This window comes from Achroia grisella, unplaced genomic scaffold, assembly GCF_030625045.1.
Source record: "Achroia grisella isolate CSIRO2021 unplaced genomic scaffold, CSIRO_AGI_Agris_v1 utg669, whole genome shotgun sequence".
NCBI lineage: Eukaryota > Metazoa > Arthropoda > Insecta > Lepidoptera > Pyralidae > Achroia > Achroia grisella.
This window is the reverse complement of record NW_026712988.1, coordinates 709,117-731,458: the sequence shown is the minus strand read 5'-3', so window position 1 is coordinate 731,458 and position 22,342 is coordinate 709,117. Positions and strand designations below refer to the sequence as shown.

Genomic DNA, 22,342 nt, shown 5'->3' with positions numbered 1-22,342 from the left:
TCGGTCTGGGTGTTTTCTATGTATAATATGTATGTAATTTACGACAATTTTTTTTATGTACTTGTATCAGTTATCTAGTACCCGTAACACAGGCTTTAGCTAGCTTAACTTGGGTCTGTGTGAATTGTCCTGAGATTATTATATATATTGACATGTCTTATTTATATTAGTACACCGCCAACAATCTTTCTCTGCATCACTCATGGTTGCCTGGTAGATAACGCCGTACGCAAGGTGTTAATTCAGACATATGTACATATTATAATCCAGGCAATATAGACCAAAAAAAAATTACAACTCAGCCAAAATTCGCATAGAGCTGAAAATTGGTATAGACGTTAAATAAACCATTACAAATGAAATGTCAAAAATCCCCTTCGATTCTACTTCTGCAAAAAATGTTATCCAATGTCAAAGGTAAGAAATTCAGGTTTTTCCCATTTTTTTCTAAAACCGTAAATATTATCGTCAAAATAGGTTAAACAAAAATTGTAGATCATACAATTCTCTAAAAAAATTGTTCTGCTCATTTTTTTCGTACGTAATAAAATATAAAAATAAAAATTTATATTACTTGTCTAGTACCCATAACACAAGATCTACTTAGCTTCGAACTAGATGGCGCTGTGTGAGTTGTATTAAGTTATTGCAAAAAAGAATAAATAATTATTGTTTAATAAAATAAACATTTAAGTATTTATATTACATGTCCAGTACCCGTAACACAAGATCTCCGTAGCTTCAAACTAGATGGCGCTGTAAGTTGTACTTATATCACGGGGGGTGTTCTGAGGAATTGTCGGATTAATACCAGCTGCTGAGTACCACCTGCCAGAAACTAAAACACCATCCTGATCATCTGGATGAATGGCGGTCCTCCACAGTGCGGTTTTCTAGAAACTTTTTGCCTCGCACAACCACATTGTGGAATCACCTTCCAGCGATGGTATTCCCGAACCGATACGATATTGAAAGAAATAGAAATAGAAATAGAAATAATCTTTATTCAAATAAACTCATAACAAGCACTTTTGAATAGTCATATTTTGATTCTACCACTCATTCGGAATGCAGATTCATCACAAGGAGAACGAGCAAGAAACTTGTGTGTTGCTCTTTTTAATAGATGTTTTTTTTATATAAATAATTACAGTATAACAAGTAAGAGGCATGCGATAATCAACATAGAAATCGCTACGCACTCATTATTAGTGTAATTAGATAATATTGTCAGTGCTATGGATTTAAAGTTTTTCTATAAAAACATTATTATCGTTAAGGAATTCGTCAATTTTGTAGTAAGTTTTTTTGCAAAGGAACTGTTTTATTTGACATTTAAATCTTTTTTCTGGCAGATTTATAACAGACTCTGGTATTTTATTGTAAAACCTTACGCAATTTCCATAAAACGAATTACTAACTTTAGCCAGAAGAGAAAGAACCTTCAAGAAAAGATCTTATTCCGTTTTAAAAGGCCGACAACGTGAAAGTACATTCCCCTGGTGTTGCGGGTGCTCATGGGCGGCGGTAATCACTTACCATCAAATGAGTCGAATGCTCGTTTGTCCCATGTGTAATAAAAAAAACTAGGTTATTATAAAAAAAAATTAAATTATTATTATTATAAGAAATGTTTACCAATTACTCGCAACTTGTTTATGCACAATATGGAATGGTAACATGTATCCACGATTTTTAATGATAATAAAATTCTCTGAACAGCAAAATGGCAGGCAAACAAAACGATAGTTGATTGTTTATTTGCGAGAATTCCAAGTTGCTGACGCGGCTTTTATATGCAAGATCGTGTTTTTATTATCATTGGAAAAAACATCTATAAGCAGACATTATTAGCACGTAACAAACAGTCAGACACATAGAATATTATAGTACATAAGTCATCATCATCTGCTTCTTCCTTATCCCATTTATTTGTGGTCGGCGTAATATGTTTTTCTCTTCCATCCCTGTTCGTAGTCATCTCGTTATTTACTCCCTTTCTCACCATCTTTCACACAGTCCATGCATTTCTTTTATCAATTCGTTCACTCAAATTCATAATACGAGAGATTGGTTTTGGCTTCAGTTTTTTTATGACCGGCAGCCTAACTGACGTCAACCCTTCTTGGGCTTCTTGATAGAGAGATAGATAGAGAGATAGATAATTGATTTATTGCCAACATAACACAAATAATACAATTTACAATAAGACACAACATAAGAAATAAATACTAACATAGAAGTTGGCAATAGGAGCTGCCTCAGCTGTTGCTGATATAAGTACAACCTCAATGAGGTGCAGCTATACAGCGCTGGTTTTCAGGTAGCCCCCATTACTCATAAAAAAAAACTAAGATGCGGGATTTTTACTATATACAGATACATATAATTTAAAGAAAAAAAAATTAAGATCTAGGATACACAAATATAAATATGTATAAAATGAATTACAATATTCAATGCTCACAAAAACCAAAATCAGTTACAAAAACAGTATCAAAAGAAAAAAAAATCTTGCAATGATCTCTCTCGTAGCCGGGTACCTTACCGTAATTTTCCAGGAAGGTTTTGGTTTGGAATTAGAGTTTTCCATCTCCTATGTGAACTACCAACCAAGGTTGATGAGGTCCACCTCCCCGGGGCGTAGGAGCTTTGTTTATAGTGGCGGCCCTAATTCGTCACTGCTATCCGTCGTTATGGAGTTTTGCGCGCTATATATTGAGGTATACCCTACCACGGGCTCCCCAGCACCTCTCTGCTTTATTTGCGACTGTTTATTTGTTATTCACAGCTAACCTCCATATCTGGAGACCGTTCGCTAACTGCAACCTGCTACACGTGTGGTGACAATGAGCTTTGCCCCTGGAAATGTTCCCCCAGATCCACATATAGTTCTGTTTATTATTAATAATTGTCGAAATTTTTGATACACGTAATTTAAAAACTATTCTGTAATTAAAGATAATGTAGTACATATGTAACAGTTAATAAAACTTTAACTAGAACACACGGACAGACAGGCAACCGACCGGCAGAAATATATATATGTATGTAAGTGCCCCATATAGGTACTTTAAAATGCATTTAGTGAAAAGTTAATTTGAAATTTCAAACAGACACTTCAAATTTATTTATAAGTTTATTTGCGAACAATATTATAATTTCTTTTTCATACTGCTTTCTTGAAATATGATAGCGTAGCGGATTTTGTATTGATTACCGCATGCATCCTTATGTAAAGTGCGAATAATGTAACTACCATATAGTAATTTTAAGTAGCTGTGACGTGGTCGAGTGGAATGAATAGTCATGCTCACTAAAATGTCCAGACATGTGGCGGCGTGGTGGGCCGGGTCATTGGGCTCGTTAAAATATGGTCGAGCGCAGTGATGGCTGGCTCATACGTCGTACTCGTGAACGAGTGCTGCTTGTAGGGACTGGTCTGCTCTTATCAATATTTAATCTTATTGTGTATTTATATTTGACCCTAATAAATTTGTGCTGGTTGGTAGTTTGTATTCACTCGTTTCGACTTGTAAAATGTGAACTTACAAGGATTATTTAAAAGAGCAACACACAAGTTTTTTGCTGGTTCTTCTTGTGATGAGACAGCTTTCCGAATGAGCGGTATATTAAAAAAAATGTGATGACTATTCAAAAGTGCTTCAATGTATGTTTATTTGAATAAATCATTTTCTATTCTATTCTATTCTATATTTTTTTGTATAGATGTTGCTATATGTATATATGACATATGTATACAAAGCAAGATGTCCACAACTTTTAGGACTATCGTATTTTCTTTATCTATCAAATTATCTTCTTAGTATAATTGCTAAAAAATAATTATCAGGCGCTAAATTTGTAAATACTAATATCATATAGAATTAATATTTAGTTGTGATACATTCTTATATGACACTAGCTGTTCCCGTGACTTCGTCCGCGTAGAAATTAATTTTATTAGTCTAAAATGAAAGTAGCCTAAGTTACTCCTTATTACATCAGCCAACTTGTGTGTTACTCTTTTGAATAGATGTTTTTTTATATAATAATTACAGTATAACAAGTAAGAGGCACGCGATAATCAACATAGAAATCGCTACGCACTCATTATTAGTGTAATAAGAAAATATTGTCAGAGCTATGGATTTGAAGTTTTTCTATAAAAACATTATCATATTACTAAATTATTACTAAATTTGACCGTTATGTGATGTGTGATGTTAAGTGATGATATGGTCTAACGTGGTACAGGCAAGCTCAAATAGTGACTAGTCCCTCTTGACTTCAAAGACCCAGTGTTGTAAGAGGGGGGGGGGGGGGGGTTGTTCGTAATGTGGACTAATAACCTCATAGCTAGCAATGTACCATGTCAGGTTGACCTCCACATGGTTTCTCCTGGAAACTGTCATGATAAATTCCTGGTGAATTTGCCACGGTGGGCTAACTTACCTGATTTCATCCTATCATGCTCCACTGGTGCCCCTCCAGCGTATACCGTTAGCGCAATCGGGTGCATCACTCCATTGTCACCCATTAAAAAATGTTGCAAGCGGCAGGAAACCCTCAAAGTCTGAACCTAAATATCTTTATTCATGTAGATCTATTACAGACTCTTAAGATATGTCAAATCTACCGTTAGATATACAATCATACAGTGTGAGGAATCGAACCCGCGACTATCAGAAGTAAAGCGGTGTGCTAATCCACTAGACCGCGAGGCATTTTAAAGTGTACGCCAATCTGAAGATTAATAAACATTTTTTTTAACCAGAGACAATTAACAGAGAGCCGTCTCGTCCTACGGTAAGCAGAGCTTGTGTTATGGATACATACGTCAGTGCGAAATGATTTCGAGATGAGAAGAACTGACAAGAAACTCAGCTCGTATTCTTTTCAAATATGATTGTACATGTAGGCGATATAAAGATTCATTTTTAAATTAAAATTTAGGAGAATAGAGTGACCACCAGCAAATGCTATAGCAATTTAGTGACAAGTGAAAAGTCTAATCAGTGTTCGTAACCCGAACAGACCAATCCCTACATCAGCACTCGTTCACGAGTTTGAAGGATGAGCAAGCCATCCTGGCCAGCTAGCAAACCAGCCCTGAAACCAAACTTTACGTCTTTATATGACAGCCATTATATCCCGCTTCATTACACAATAATTTCACTACCAAATTTTATCTTCAGCATTTTGCAGTTATTGAATACATTTCAAACATGATTGTATGTTTGTATACACCCGAGTTTGTTGACCCGGCACATGCCGATTTCGACCACTTTTGTGTATATTAAAAGAATATTTTTACAAAAAATATGTCAGTTATTACTTGCATATGGCATACACAAGTGTTTGCTCTCAAAATTTATTTATTTATATGTATTCTTCAGAAAACATACATTACAAATTAATGAGAAAGTCATTAACCCTACGTTTTTTTGGATGGATGATAACGGAATTGTGCACCCGACTGCGCTAACGGTTTACGCTGGCGGGGCACCAGTGGAGGATGATAAGATGAGCATGAGGTCAGGTTATATTTAAAGCTGTACCCGGGACATCGTCCGTAACTGTAATAAGGAGTAACTTAGGCTACTTTATTTTAGATCTACAATAAAAGTAGCCTAAGTTACTCCTTATTACATCAGCTACCTGCGAATAAAATTCCCGTCAAAATCGGTTCACCCATTTCAGAGATTAGCCGGAACAAACAGACAGACATACAGACAGACAAAAATTGTAAAAAATGTTATTTTCGTGTATGTACCGTATTTATATTCATATGCATGTAGTAAAAAACAGTTATTTCAATATTACAAACAGACACTTCAATTTTATTTATATGTATAGATAACTGTTATATTATTATATATGTATATACATTCCCTTAATTATAATAATTAAAATTAAAATATCTCATCACAATTCTATCACAGTTTTTGTTCCTGGCCTGGCACATATTTCTCCGGATAAAACCGTCTGAAGTTCCATCCTAAGCTTCTCTGGGTTCCAGCTATCCTGTTCAGAATCGGAGACGACGGTAGAGAGTCCCCTACTTGGATGGAGGAGTCATCTTGGCTCAACGATAAGTCTGTAGGCGAAACTGATAAGTTTGTTGGTGTGGTCAGGATGTTTCTAGAAGATTTGATGTCTTCTTCGATAGATTTTAGCGTGCTTGGGCTGCAGAGTGGAGTGTCCACTTGCTCGACTGTGTTCAGATGATCCTCATCAATTTTGTATGCTTCGTGTTTCTTTGAATATCTGCAAGATTAAACATAGTTATATGGTGGATAGTTCCGGTGGTTTAGAAAGAAGAAGAAAGAAGAAAGAAAGAATGAAACAATTATTGACAACCTTTATTAATATAAATATACATTTTCACGTTTGATATAGGTAGATTTTACATATATATATGCATGCACACATACACACACATACATACACACGAAGAACAAATACAAAAAAAAAACATCTATAATATTTATATACAATGGTTGGCAACATGGCTGACAATCAGCATTTTTTTGTTTAGCGGTTTAACACCGCTTTACATGCGATGGTCGCTAGTTCCATTCCTCGCGCGGTAAACATTTATATTCATGAGTTTTTTTTAGTGGATGATAATAGAATGGTGCACCCGCCTGCGCTAACGGTTTACGCTGGCGGGGCACCAGTGGAGTATGATAGGATGAACATGAAGTCAGGTCAGTAACCCCAACGTGACAAATTCACCGGGAATTTATCACGATGGTTTCCAGGGGGAACCGCGTGGGGGTCGACCTGACATGGTACATTGCTAGCTATGGGATCACTAGCTCACATTACTAACATACCCCTATCCCCCTATATTCATGAGTATGTTTGTTTGTATCGGTCTGAATGTCTTGTTTTTATAAAAAAAATATTTCAACTCATAAAACAAGCTTAGCTTAAATACAAATTCAAATTCAGAAATCATTTATTCATGTATTACATGTTAGCCTCTTATGAACGTCAAGTTTTTACATTAGAATTTTTTTCCCCTACCGTCCAGTTCGGTATATTTACTTAGCTTGGGACTAGATGGCTCTGTCTGTCGTGAGATATTATTATTTTTATTCTATTACTAGTTGTGCCCGCGGTTTCAGCCCCTATAAATTTATTTATTTATGTATAAGGTATATTACTGTAAGGTTTCATCAAAATTCGTTCAGTAATTTTTGCGTGAAAGAGTAGCAAACATCCATACTCACAAATATGATTAAGTTTAAGATTTAACAGTGACGATAAACATTTTTGATTATATCATCAATTACAGGGTATGGAGTTAGTTTCATTTGTTATTGGTGTTTTCCATCAACAGAGTATTTTTTTTTATTTTGATAAGATCTGATCTTCCGTTATACAATTTCGACACACTTGAAGGACCTATCGATAGTCTCTCTAGTATTAAAGACATGCTTACCTCAACACGTTCTTGAACCTGTATCCCCACATTATCTCCTTCGATAGGAAAGACGTTCTGCTCTGCGTCACCGTACCCATATTCTTGGATGAACCCGTCAAGCACACCACTATCTCGAACCTGCACATACAAATAATAATAACCTCAGGACAATTCACACAGCGCCATCTAGACCCAAGTTAAGGGTTAAAACCTTGTGTTATGAGTACTAGATAACTGATACAAATAATACCCAGAAAATACCCAGACTGATACAAATCATCATACTAATGAATACAAATGTTATTGCTGTGCGAGGAATCGAACCCACGACCATCGGAAGTAAGGCAGTATGCTAAACCGTTCTCCTGTGTTAAACTCCAATCTGATTGAGTGCTAAATTAGACTAGTTTAACACAACACTTTCAAAATTTAACTATTATACTCTACAATAAAATAAAAGTTAAAGAATATGAATAGAATATAGAATAGAATAGAAAATTATTTATTCAAATAAAAGATTAAAAAAAAATGTGATGACTATTTAAAAGTGCTTCATTGTAAGTTACATTGAAGCACTTTTGAATAGTCATAACATTTTTTTTTAATCTACCGCTCATTCGGAATGCTATCTCATCACAAGAAGAACAAGCAAGAAACTTGTGTGTTGCTCTTTTAAATAATTTTATTCTTACTTTACATTATTAAGTTTAAGTTCTTTTGGATTACTCTAATGCTATTGGCCGCAGTTGGCTTTTACAGCTTCACCGGACGTTAGGGGGTGAGTGCAGGTGGCACTCCAAACCAAGGAAGTGACTTATGAAGCAGCTGAAGGCCAACTCCTTCCTGACGGATTACAGACTTTAGTCTGAGGGCACCACTAGGGGTTCGAAAATCGGCTCAGGCCGTCATAATATCGATCCCCGTTAAACAATAAGAGGAAATCAGTCATAGTCATTAGAGCAGACCAGTCCCTACAAGCAGCACCCATTCACGAGTATGATTGATGAGCCAGCCATCACTGCGCTCGACCATATTTTAGGGAGCCCAATGTCCCGGCCCACCACGCCGCCACAAATCTTGACATTTTAGTGAGCATTAGGGAAATAGCTAGATTTAAATAAACGTTATAAAACAAATGTGCATAATATTTATAATTTTTAGTTCAGTCTAGGAAAACCTGAAGTAATTACCTGTAGTCCATCATATCTTGGGCAGAGAAATCGAACAGCGGACTTTCAGCGTCTATTACATGGACTACAGTTATTGGCCAGAGTAGAAAAGCATTCGCTTGTATCAGCTTCAGTTGGTGGATATAGTTCTGTACTAGTTCGCCTTCTAAAGTCCTGAAAAAAAAAAGAAATAAATAAACGACACTGGAAACAAAAAATAAGTGTATTATTACATCATTACATAGTATAAAACTAAGTCGCTGTCACTATATGTCCGTCCCTATACATGCTTGAATCTTTAAAACTACGCAACGGTTGTTTTTAATAGATAGAGTGATTCAAGAGTAAGGTTTATATGTATAATACATGTACGTGCGAAGCCGGGGTGGGTAGCTGGTATGTAGATAAATTGACCCGGCAAACATTGTTTTGGCATATAAATGAATCTATTATCAACCACCTAGAGTAAAAAATGATTATAAAATAAGTAGAATAGGGGTTGATAGTAGGTAGAAAATTTAGGATTGCGTATATTTAAATTCTCGAATTGAATATTAAATGAAGAAATTAAGTTTAATTAATAATAATAATAAAAATAGATGGACCTCTCTTGTCACTCAAGGGTTTAAAAGTTGTTTAAGAACCTATTCTGAGAATTTTTATATTTTAGCTGAAACTAGGCCCAAGCCAAAAGGAAAACGAAAGTTCCGTCGAACTCTTTAGAGTTGTTAGTAATGGTAACCCCATTACTGGCCCTATTGCTACCAATGTACTACCACTGGGGGGGGGAGCCCTCCCCCTTCCGGTGGTACTTATAACCCCTAACCCCCTACCCCCTCATAGCTAACAATTAACCATATCAGGTTGACCTCTTTGCGGTTATCTCTAGAAACCATCATAATAAATTCGTCACTACACAATAAATGAGCTCAGGTTGGGCGGTCGTGAATTTATCACGACGGCCCAACCTGAGCTCATTTATTTATTTATTTAATTAACACACTCATGTTCATCTTATCATCTTCTACCTGTACCCCGCCAGCGTAAACCGTTAGCCCTGCGTTAACAGTTTACGCTGGCGGGGTACTGGTCGGGGTACGAGAGCATCATTCAATAATCATCCAATAAAAAAAATACCTGATAGGCTTCAACATATAAGCTGTTATAGTGCTGTTGATGATGTGTAGGTTCTGGAGGTCCCACACTCTGAACTGCAAGCACAGCTGCCCATCCCGGAGGCATACCTACATCAGAAATCAGTAATTTGATAATTATTAACATAGCGCGATCTAGACCCACAGTAAACAGAGCTTGTGTTATGGGTACTAGACGACTGATACAAATTTATAATATATTTTTTAATATATACATATAAAATATTCAGATCGATACAAACAGTCATGCAGTTCAGTAGAGAAATCTTCAATTGAGAAGAACTGGCAAGAAAGTCAATTGAATTACTTTTTTTTAAAGCCAACTTATTTACAATGTCTATTTATATAGGTGTCTACGTCTAACATTAAATGAAAATCCCGTGCATGAACAACTATTGCCATGCACGCTCGTCATTCAAGTAGTCGTTTACTGAGTAATAAGCTTTGCTCAGTAAATATGATTCTTTAAGGGCAATTCCAGTATATCCTTTGGTATCTTATTATAAATTTTTATACTTACTCCCATAAAAGAACTATTGACTTTTTCTAAACGATACTTGGGGACAGCAAGTTTGTCTTTCAATCTAGTATTAATATTAAGACACACCAATATCAACAATCGTATTCATGAATACTAATGTTTGTACCGTGCGAGGAATCGAACCTGCGCCCATCAGATAGACCACCGAGGATAGAACAACAAGATATATGAAGATAATACCAACCGTTGCCTTCCTACTGAATCCCACTGACGCCATATGTCTGTTCGGCCGGATCAGTTTCGTGAACAGCAAACTGGATATACCTCCAGTTAGAGCAGTACCAGCCACAATCTGTAAAAACAACCATTCAAAGCATTAGGGTACAGATAATTTCATTCTTTTTGCCATATTTGGACTCTAGGTAAGTTAGGTTATTAAGTTAAGTTAGTCCGCTAGTGCCCATAACACAAGCTTTAGCTAGTTTAACTTGGGACTAGATGGCGCTGCGTGAATTTTCCTAAAATTATTATTAAATTATAATTAGAACGAGCATTTGCCCGCAGCATCGCTCGCGTTAATTTATCCCCTTAGGGGTGGAATTTATCAAAATCCATTCTTAGGGGATGCCTACGTCATAGTAGCTTTATGCATGCAAAGTCTCAGCCCGATTGGTTTAAAATTGACAAAGTTTCATATAAACTTTCATCCCCTATTTCATCCCTTTGGGGGTAGAATTAATCAAAGTATTTTCTTAGCGTGTGTTATGTCTACGTCATAACATCTACCTGCATGCCAAATTTCAGCCCGATCCGTCCAGTGGTTTGGGCTGTGCGTTGATAGATCACTATGTCAGTCACCTTTGAGTTATATATATTTATATGTAAATGTAGCTGAAAATATCTCATACCTCCAATACCATGACTATGATGGCTTCAGGGCATTCCTCGCTGGGGTATCGGGCACCGTAACCGATTGTCATCTGCAAGTGGTATTAAGAACATATAAGTTTGTGGATGTCTAGAACTGAACAGAACAAGAGCCGTTGTGGCGTAGTGCCTCAGACCATTGGGTTCTCTTATCTGATCTGATCACTAAAGCCGATTTGTATTAGGCAAGCTAAAAGAAGAAAATGTTGCTGTTTTAAATAAATGTTGTTCAGTGTTGCGGGTGAATAATACGATGTTGTTGGTCGAGACGATGTATATTACAGATGATGATAAACTGACAATATGTACATAGAAATAATGATCTTATATACTAAATAACAATAGGAAAATGTAAGGTGGGGTGACACAGTTTAGACACAGCAGTGCTTAGTAGACAATATTGAATTTGTCTTACTAGACATTATTAAATGCAATTATTATTTTGATGTATCTAGGTGACTGTGTCCCATATTCAGCATTACGTATTTACGATTTTGTGTGAATAGAAACTGTCAAATAGCAAAATTAACAAAATTATAAAATTGCAATGGTAAGTAGCTAAATAATTTAGTGATTGTTATCAGAACAGACCAGTTCCTCGCACGCAGCAACAAGCAGGACCCGCTCACGAGTTTAATAACCTTTTTTATCTGGACTGGACTATTTTAAAGGACGCATATGATATCCCAAAGGTTGTGTGTTTTTATGTGATTCATCTTCCAGACAGTTATATTCTTAAATTCGAAAAAAACTACATGTGTAGTACTGGTAGAACTCCCTAAGCTGGACCAGTTTTTAGGTATATTTGTTTCCCATGGTACGCTGTACCATACCAACTATACTGTACCAACAAATAATGATAATGCAATAAAAACAAATACATATTACGAACTAATAAACGAAAAATGGTTAATTTTATGCAGTCGAAGTTTGTCAAATTTGTAAAATGTCTCTTCTATATACTAAAAGATCTTGGCCTGCCTAAAACTGCAGTACGTTACCACTAGGACTAGATATATATTATATATAGATAATATATAAACTAGAACGAGTAACAAAAGCTGATTTCCAGGCTCCTGAAAGATTTGGCTGGGCTGAGAGAGAAACAGTAGCGACGACGGTGAGTGTTGAGGTATGTCGGCAAAAGGGCTTAATAAACCTACTCAACTACCTGACAAGTACGGAAACTGCTCGAAGTATCTCTCTCTGCCACGCGATGGACACAGCACCGTGAATCAATAGAATTCTAAGAAGTTCATCTCTTCCTCACCTGTGTTTCCACAGACATCATCAGTAGTCCTGCAAATGATGATGTTCCGGTGATGCAGTGCTCCTTCCCGTCTCCAATATCATCCTGGTATGATGACGAGACTGCGTACCAGATAGCAGCGAAGAACAGCCAGAAAGTGAAGTGGGCACAGACCATGCCCAATATTAGAAACCGCCATTTGCTATTGATCTGGGAAATTGAAATAAACATACAACATAAAAAATCTGTCATCATATATATATATATATATATATGGAAAGAGGATTTATGCATTTTATTTTTTTACAGTTTTATTAAAGAAAAATTAATTGAGAGAGTTGACAGAACGACGTAAGACGATGTAAGACGTAAATAAAAAATTAAAGCTCCGCCAGGCCCAAGCCCCAGCCCCCAAGATACAGGCCTGACCTAGTTTGGGGACTACAGATAATAGAAATATATAAAAATTGTATTGTATTGTAAACATGTAAATAAATCCTTACTAATATTATAAATGCGAAAGTAACTCTGTCTGTCTGTCTGTCTGTCTGTCTGTCTCGCTTTCACGCCAAAACTACTGAACTGATTTAAATGAAATTTGGTACCCATATAGTCTAGACGCCGAGGAAGGACATAGGCTACTTTTTAATGCGAAAAAAGGGTTGTAAGGGGTTGAAAATGGTAATGCAAGGTTATCTTTATGCGGTTGAATACACACTTATTATAATAATGGCTTAACTAAAAAATTAGATATTTTGGAAAGTCTACTTTATAATTGTGTTATTAAGTCTATTTTCAAAAAATTTTAATTTCTGAATTACACCAGTATTGTACTAGATATGCGACTTATTAACGCTCATATGTCATAAATAAACATATATGTCATTTGTATAAGCAGCGCGCATGCGATTATTGTCAATCCGTTGTCTCCTTATGAATTTAAATGAATAAACGTTTGCTCTGCAATTTTATTTTATAAATACATAAATATAATCCTGGTATAGCCTATAACTGATGACCCTGCTCTTGGACAAGAGCGTAAGAACATATTATTAATATTTTTGAAGAATAAAACAACATATAATATTAAAAATGTTGTCAATACATATGAACAACATTTCCTTGGAAGAAACAACATCTACCGTTCCATCCGAGCTATTCAGGTTCGGAATACGCGTTTCTCCATTCTGGCCAGTAGAGTCAGAGATATGGTTCGCGCAAGTAGAGGGAAGTTTGCAATTTAGAATATCACATCTATTATTTTGATTTAACAAAATTTTATTATGTTATTGGCCAACTGGACCACCAATTTTCAAAAGAATTTAAAGAAATGTTTAAACTGTTTATTAAATATAAATAAATATGACATTTAAATTTGTAAATATCACATTGTCACCATTCAAGGGGTAAAATAAAATAGCAGATAAAAGTTTTTATGGAAATTCGTCATATTTGAAGCTAGAACGATGAAGCTTTTTTCTTACGCTATTTTGGGCCAGTTTATTTAATAAGTACCTTACTAATATTATGAAAGTGAAAGTGACTCTGTCTGTTTGTCTTAAAAGCCAAAACTTCTGAACTGATTTAAATGAAATTTAAAGTCTAGATCTTGAGATAGGACATAGGTTACTTTTTAATGCTAAAAAGGGTTCTAAGAGACTGAAAGAGGAATTTTTTAAAAGTTTAAGCTTCAATCTTATTTTTTTTCGTATTGATTAAATATAATTAACGAAAATGGGTTGTAAGGGTCAAAAGGGGAGTTAAAATGTTGTATGCATGTATTGTCATTTTTTAAAGCTAGAAACTTGAAACCCATTTTTTAGGCTGTTGAGAAAATATCAGTACCTACCGCCACAGGACTCAGCCATAAACGGTTACAGTATAGCGACATCTTATCATTGGTACATGATGACACTAATATAAGTAGCATTAAAAAAAACAAGAAAAAGGGTTATAAGGGGTTGAAAGGGGAGATGTAATGTATGTATGGTATGTATGGAAGTATCTTCATTTTAAAGATAGTAGTTTGAAACTTAGTTTTTGGCTGTTGATTGAATTGTATGGAATTATGTATGGAAATTTCATTTTTGAAGCTAGAACGATGAAACTTTTTTATTGGGTTAGATTATTAATATATATTTTTTATTATTTGCTCAAGGTCACTATTTTACGCGGACGAAGTCGCGGGTACAGCTAGTAAATAAATATTTTAAGACTTTTCTTCAAGTCTCACTCGCGAAAATCCCACATATATATATTTCAGCGCGGCAAATATAAGTGTATTTTTATTTTACAAATGTAAGAATATTATATGATGCAAATTTTTGTGATAATAAATAAATAAAATAAGTTCCTTTCTTATTCTTCTTGTGATGAGTCTACGGTCCGAATAAGAGGTAGAATAAAAAATATTGCGAATTCTAAACTCGTGAACGAGTGCTGCTTGGGACTGGTCTGTTTGGTCTGTCTGTTTGAGAAAAGAATAACGTTGAAAGAAGGAATTGGTACGGCCACGGTGGTCTAGCGGTGTAGCACACAGCATGCTTCCGATGGCCGTGGGTTCAATGTATATGAGTATGTTTGTTTGTATGTATATATGATCTGGGTGTTTTCTGTGTATAATGTTGTAATGTAATGTATTTACGAAAAAAAATATATCTATGTATTTGTATCAGTTATTTAGTACCCATAACACAAACTTTAGCTAGCTTAACTTGGGTCTAGATGGGGCTGTGTTAATTGTCAAATTACTGATTTCCAATGCCCATAACATAAGCTATGTAGTATATATAGCTTAACTTGGGTCTAGATGGCGCTGTGTGAATTGTCAAATTACTGATTTCCAATGCCCATAACACAAGCTATGTGGTATATATATGTAGCTTAACTTGGATCTAGATTGCGCTGTGTTAATTGTCAAATTACTGATTTCCAATGCCCATAACACAAGCTATGTGGTATATATATGTAGCTTAACTTGGATCTAGATTGCGCTGTGTTAATTGTCAAATTACTGATTTCCAATGCCCATAACACAAGCTATGTGGTATATATAGCTTAACTTGGATCTAGATGGCGCTGTGTTAATTGTCAAATTATTGATTTCCAATGCCCATAACACAAGCTATGTGGTATATATAGCTTAACTTGGATCTAGATGGCGCTGTGTTAATTGTCAAATTATTGATTTCCAATGCCCATAACACAAGCTATGTGGTATATATAGCTTAACTTGGATCTAGATGGCGCTGTGTTAATTGTCAAATTACTGATTTCCAATGCCCATAACACAAGCTATGTGGTATATATAGCTTAACTTGGATCTAGATGGCGCTGTGTTAATTGTCAAATTATTGATTTCCAATGCCCATAACACAAGCTATGTGGTATATATAGCTTAACTTGGGTCTAGATGGCACTGTATTAATTGTCAAATTACTGATTTCCAATGCCCATAACATAAGCTATGTAGTATATATAGCTTAACTTGGGACTAGATGGCGCTGTGTGAATTGTCAAATTACTGATTTCCAATGCCCATAACACAAGCTATGTGGTATATATAGCTTAGACTTGGATCTAGATGGCGCTGTGTTAATTGTCAAATTATTGATTTCCAATGCCCATAACACAAGCTATGTGGTATATATAGCTTAACTTGGGTCTAGATGGCACTGTATTAATTGTCAAATTACTGATTTCCAATGCCCATAACATAAGCTATGTAGTATATATAGCTTAACTTGGGTCTAGATGGGGCTGTGTTAATTGTCAAATTACTGATTTCCAATGCCCATAACATAAGCTATGTAGTATATATAGCTTAACTTGGGTCTAGATGGCGCTGTGTGAATTGTCCTGAGATTAATAATACCACGCGACATTGTCCGTGTTTGTTATTATCTTTAATAAAACTAGCTGAGTTTTTAAATATTAGTGTTTTAATAATATTTCTATATTGAGACATACCACTGTATTGACGATGTCTCTCATATATTTAATAGACTTGGAAGGTATGTTACTTCTGACCGGTACGTTTTCTTCACCATTTTTTTGGACCACCCGCCGTGATCGCATCCGTCTGCCATGTCGACGTCTGAAATATTATTTGAAATTTTGCACAACTGTTTTCCAGTTACTTAAAATAAAAATAACTTAACATTTATTTGTTAAAACTATAATACACATGGCGGACTTAACATCAGCATTTTCTCCCATTATTTATATTATTAACAGGGTCTTAATACCAATAATTTTGTGGTAAATAAAGGTATTCACCTCTCTCGACGTTTCGACTAGGTTGCACTAGCCGTGGTCACGAGCTGACTGGAGTAACAGCGATGTCAATGTAACCGACATTGACTGTTGGCTGTTCCCGCGACTTCATCTTTAATTTAACTTTACTTTTTTCTAAACTAAAATAATATTTCTAAAATAAAAGGAACCTTAGTTACATCAGCTACCTGCCAATAAAAATCCCGTAAAAATCGGTTCAGCCATTTCAGAAATTAGCCGGAACAAACAGACAGACAGACAAAAATTATAAAAAATGTTATTTTGGTGTATGTATTTATATTCATATGCATGTAGTCAAAAACGGTTATTTCAATATTACAAACAGACACTTCAATTTTATTTATATGTATAGATAATATTATTCGTTAGGTTGATAATCTCCAAACAAATTGTCCTGTAGGAAAGGACATAAAAAACATATATTCAATTTGATTCTCCAACTTTAAATAGATATATAAAATTGGAAACTTCATAAAAATAATACATTCTCGTAATTAAATTTCCTTAACTACGCCAAAGTGTATTTTTATTTTATTTAAAGGTGTTTTTGTTTATAAGCTCGTACTTGCAAACATAAAGTCACCTACATTACGATTAAAAGAATACGAGCCGAGTATCTTGTCAGTACTTCTCATCTCGGAATCACTCCGAACTGACGGTAGATTTGACATATCATAAGAGTCTGTAATAGACCTCAATGTATAAAGATATTTTTAATTTTAGGTTCTTAGTTATACATATATATATTATATATGTATCTGTATTTTTCTGTATATTATGTATGTTATGTGTATGTAATTGGTGAATAAAGAATTTATCTATATACTTGTACAAGATTCTTGTAGTGACATCCCTGCTGATTTGTAAGCTTTGTTCCCTCTTTGTATGTCAGTTTCTCTGCAATTTTGTGTTATTACAAGTCTCTGCATATTGCAGTGTTAAACTACATTTTTTTTATAATACAAGGGACAAACAAGCATGCGGCTCACCTGATGGTAAGTGATTACCGCCGCCCATGAGCACCTGCAACACCAGGAGAATTGCAAGTACGTTGTCTGCGTTTTAAAAAGGAATAAGCTCTTATCTTGAAGGTTTCAATATCGTAAGCTTTACCTAATGGTAAGTAATACTCTGCGTGATATATGCGGTAGAAAATGCACAGAGATGCAATATCTCGCCGCAGAGCCGATGGGTCGAGTCTGTCACATAGACGTTGATTACCAATGATTCTGGCTACTCGGTTCTGAATGCGGTCAAATGGAAGTAGCTGGTATTGTGATGCTCCCGCCCAGAGATGAGAACGGTATTCCATATGCGGCCGGATCTGCGCCATGTATAATTGCAAGCGATGGACCACCGTGAAATACAGTCTCACTCTACTGAGCACACTTAATTTTTTTTGAGGCAATTTTTGCCTTGTCCTCCAAATGACCGCAAAACTGAACGTCACTGGATATATCAACGCCAAGGACCTCGAGATTTGGCTTCACATCAAGGATAGTGTAAACCTAAAGTCTTTTACACTACATATATATTTTTATTAAAACTAGTAATATTTTATTTTATCACTATAGGTAATGCTTCTATCTTATCCAAATTCAAGATAAACATAAGACTGAGTCATATTCTAGTCGTTATAAGAATTTATGTCAATTTATGCGTACTAGAGACACTGTTCTCTATGTCACTCAACTCCCTTATCAATTTAAGTAAGAAACGGAAGAAATCAGACAACACCAATACATTATTCCTTTTTCATTTAAGACAAGTGGTCAATGGTCGAGTGCAATGATAGCTGGCTTATCCGTTATATTCGTGAACTGGTGCTGCGTCTGGGGACTGGTCTGTTCGGGTTACGAACACAGATTAGACTATTTGCTTTTGACAAAATTGCTATAGCATATGCTAGTGGTCACTCTATTATACGAAATTTGAATTTAAAAATGAATCTGTATTATTGTAAACCTGTACAACTTTATTTGAAAATAATAAGAGCTGAGTTTCTTGTCAGTTCTTCTCAGCTCGAAATCACTCCGTACTGACGGTAGATTTGACATATAAGCAACTGTAATAGACCTATATGAATAAAGAAATTTTGATGATGAATGATGATATTCATTCAGATTTAAGATTTATTTATTTCGATGTAAAAACAGGTTACATTTAGCTTATTAGTTAAAAATTTATAAGTCGAAAAATTTAAATTTGACTTTGCTATTAATCCATAATTTAAGAGCCGCGCTCTTGTCGGTGGAGCTCTTGCATTTTCCATGATCTTCCATCAATATCTTTAGTTGTTGATACTACAAGACTCCAATTTTTTCCTTAATCTTTGATATAGCTATCTTGGCTTTGATGGTTATTCACAAATGTGATAAAATGGATTATTTTAAAAACAATACTTATTGTATTTCTAAATTTCAAAATTTGCTATCGATTATAAATCATTAGCTTCATTGGTAATCCCTACTTAAAAGATTTACTAATTTGTTTTTTATGTAACAAGTTTGTCTTTACTTCTTGTGTTATAATTAGATATGGCTAATAATTAATTAAGTTAAGTTATTAAAAAATCGTTTAAAATTTCATAATCCTTACGTTCTAGTATGTCATTAGCTAACTTCAGACTATCAAGATATTTTCTAGAGCTAGATCCAGAATTATCAAGAAGAGTTCTCAAATACAAATAAATAATTATTGTCTATTGTCTAGTGTCTATCTAAACATATATACTTAGTCTATTTATATTTACGCCAAGAGACAATATTATCTGAATTCAAGTCACACAAAGCGTTACATACATTAAAATTAGGGTCAATTACAAACAAATAAACTATTAGATCTTACCTAGGAGTACCTTTCTTCCTTCTCCTCGTATACGGCGTCGAGTACCCATGAGCGGATGCTGTTACTGTCTCATTTTCATCATAAATATTATCCATTGCTATCTCATCGTACAACTCCGTTGGTAAACTAGGAACTGTGGAGCTCATGACTGGTTGTGTAGAAGCATTTGATATATGCCTCGTGCCTGTAGATTTAGAGCTGTCATGTTCGACATCTATAGTTAGTGTTAGTCCAGTAAACGTGTTTTCGTCTTCTAGTGACGACATAGACGCATCTGTTGCTGTATCATCTTGACTTAACGGAACGCCTTCATTATTCTCAATATTGTTAGTTTGAGTTGGAAAGTATATCTCTTTGCCTTCTACATAAGTTTGTGAGATACGGTAGTGCTTCTTTAACTCTTCATTGGTATAGACTTCTGTATTTACAATAGATGGGATTTCTATTGAGGATCTAACTGAGTTGTTACCTATAGCTGCAGAATAGCTGAGTGATCTTTCCAATGCGCGGGAGCGACTGCCTCGTCTCTCCGGTTCTAAGTCGAAATTCATTTTTACTATCAGATTTTTAAAAAATCTGTTTAGTTTCTTGACAGTTCTTCTCAATTGAATCTGTATACTGAACTGGACGGTAGGGGAAAAATATTGATACGCAAAACTTAACGTTCTTAAACGTCTAAAATGTTCTACATGAATAAATGATTTCTGATTTGATATTCACTTCAAACTTGAACTATTAAATAAATAACACAGATTTTGCAGTTGATATTACAAAAGTTTTTGTTATCAAATTCAAATAGTCAACGTTTGTAAAAGTTTGTGATTAAAACACAAAACGAAACATCACTTTTACTCAGCGCGAGAGTTGTGATGAATCTTCCCAGCATAATAACAATTTGTTTACATTTTCTTATCAATCGAGCACAATTAACTTAACAAGTTCACGTTTAAAACTATGAAGCACCTTGGAAACGTACAATATAATGCTAAGTTTCTGAACAATAAGTTATATTATCAACTGGAGATAAGAGGCGCACCTTTATCCGTACAAGATAACGATATATTTGTAGTTATATATTTTGATCAATTATGACCTAGAATACATATGGAATGCAAATATTTGAGCATTTATTTCTGTTTATTCAAGTGTCTACCAACATTTACGGTTTAATATTGATCGTACTAAATGACAGAGACGCTTACGTACCTACTTTTGAAGATCACAATGACCTTAGTGATCTAGCGGTTTAGCATGCCGCTCTAATTACGACGATCGCGGGTTCGATTCTCAAATAATACAAGCATTCATGAGTATGAGTTTATATTAGACTGCGTGTAAGTTTATTTGTATTTTGAGTGTATATTATTAAAAACAAAAATGTATACAAAAGTTGTGTCAGTTGTGTAGTACATACAAACTATGCTTAGTTTAGAACTAGTAATATTATAGTTATTTTTAAACTTTCGTGTTTAATATACATTATTTATATTATTAACCGGGTTTTAACATCGCTGTTACACCAGTCAGCTCGTGACCACGGCTAGTGCAACCTAGCCGAAACGTCGAGAGAGGTAAATACCTTTATTTGCCATAAAATTAGTTCGTGACCCGGTTAATAACATAAATAATAGTTAATATTATTAATTTATGGAATTCTTAATTATTATTTTAATAATGAAAACTTTTACATAGTTTTATTTTTTTCCATAGTTGATTAATAATGGTAATTTAATTGATTAATGATACAATGAATAAACGGGTTGTTTCTTCTCTCTCTTTCGAAATATTTAGGTTCTCGAAATTTCTACGCCCCAAAAATTCGTCCTGGTTATTTATTATTTCAAATGATTTATTAAATATCGGAAGGCATATAAATAATATTTAATTTATAAATATCCCGTTTGTGTACAAATTTAACATTATCTTTCAAAAAATAGAATAATAATAATGGTTAGAAATAATAAATCACTATTTTATTATTTCTAAGCGATTCAATGTAGTGAGATTAGCTATCTGTTTTTCCTTTTTATTTACTTTATATTTGTGTTTACGACTGTGGATACTTACTTCTATTGTAATACCTAGATTGTATGATAATGTAATAAACTTCTCTTATCAACGTAGGGTCACAATACGAGTATTTATAAATAGTTTGCAATAATATATGTATACTTTATCAAGAATAATGACAACTACTGGGCAGTACAGTAAAGTAAATGTACCTATTATAACTGTATACTATTATCAATATAAATGACTCATGAATAAACAAGTGATTATCTAGAATTAATAAATAGTAGGTTGGAAAATTTAAATCTAAATTGTTTAGTTTATAGTTCATTATAGATTAAAAGGTATACGTAATTCTGCGGTGCCTGTCGTTAAATAATATTATATTTCTATTTTGAATTTTCTTGCTGATACATTTTTGTCAGGCGTTTGATGTTAACAGTAATTATCAACGTTGCGGGTCTAAATTTCACAGAATGGTTATTTTTTGTAATGTAAAAACGGAAATAAATATTCTAAAAGTTACACTCCTTGCCTTTTTTATGTTGTGGACTCCATAGTGTATTGCTGGCCATTTAAAAGGCACTTTTTTACTTTAAAAAGAATGTACATAGATTTAATTTTTAATTTTGTCATAAGAAAAATATACGATTTTATTTTACTCTTTTTTGCATATATTTATTTTATAGTTATCGAGTAGATGTAATAGCTTTATGCACATAAAGAACCGACATACAAATATATATATATCCATACATATATAATATTATCCAC

At 34.4% G+C, this 22,342-nt stretch overlaps 1 protein-coding gene across 1 annotated transcript; it reads right to left on the bottom strand.

The window, feature by feature from the left end:
- Nucleotides 1-5,860: 5,860 nt before the first annotated feature.
- On the bottom strand, nucleotides 5,861-20,513 carry LOC131849945 (G protein-activated inward rectifier potassium channel 3-like). The gene is made up of 9 exons (XM_059200078.1): nucleotides 19,559-20,513; nucleotides 16,385-16,511; nucleotides 12,437-12,625; nucleotides 11,148-11,219; nucleotides 10,484-10,591; nucleotides 9,742-9,848; nucleotides 8,626-8,778; nucleotides 7,454-7,573; nucleotides 5,861-6,270 (listed from the first exon to the last, which is right to left on the bottom strand). The coding sequence occupies exons 1-9, from the start codon at nucleotides 20,107-20,109 to the stop codon at nucleotides 5,940-5,942; spliced, it is 1,758 nt and encodes a 585-aa protein (XP_059056061.1). The 5' UTR covers nucleotides 20,110-20,513; the 3' UTR covers nucleotides 5,861-5,939.
- Between the last annotated feature and the right edge of the window lie 1,829 nt (nucleotides 20,514-22,342).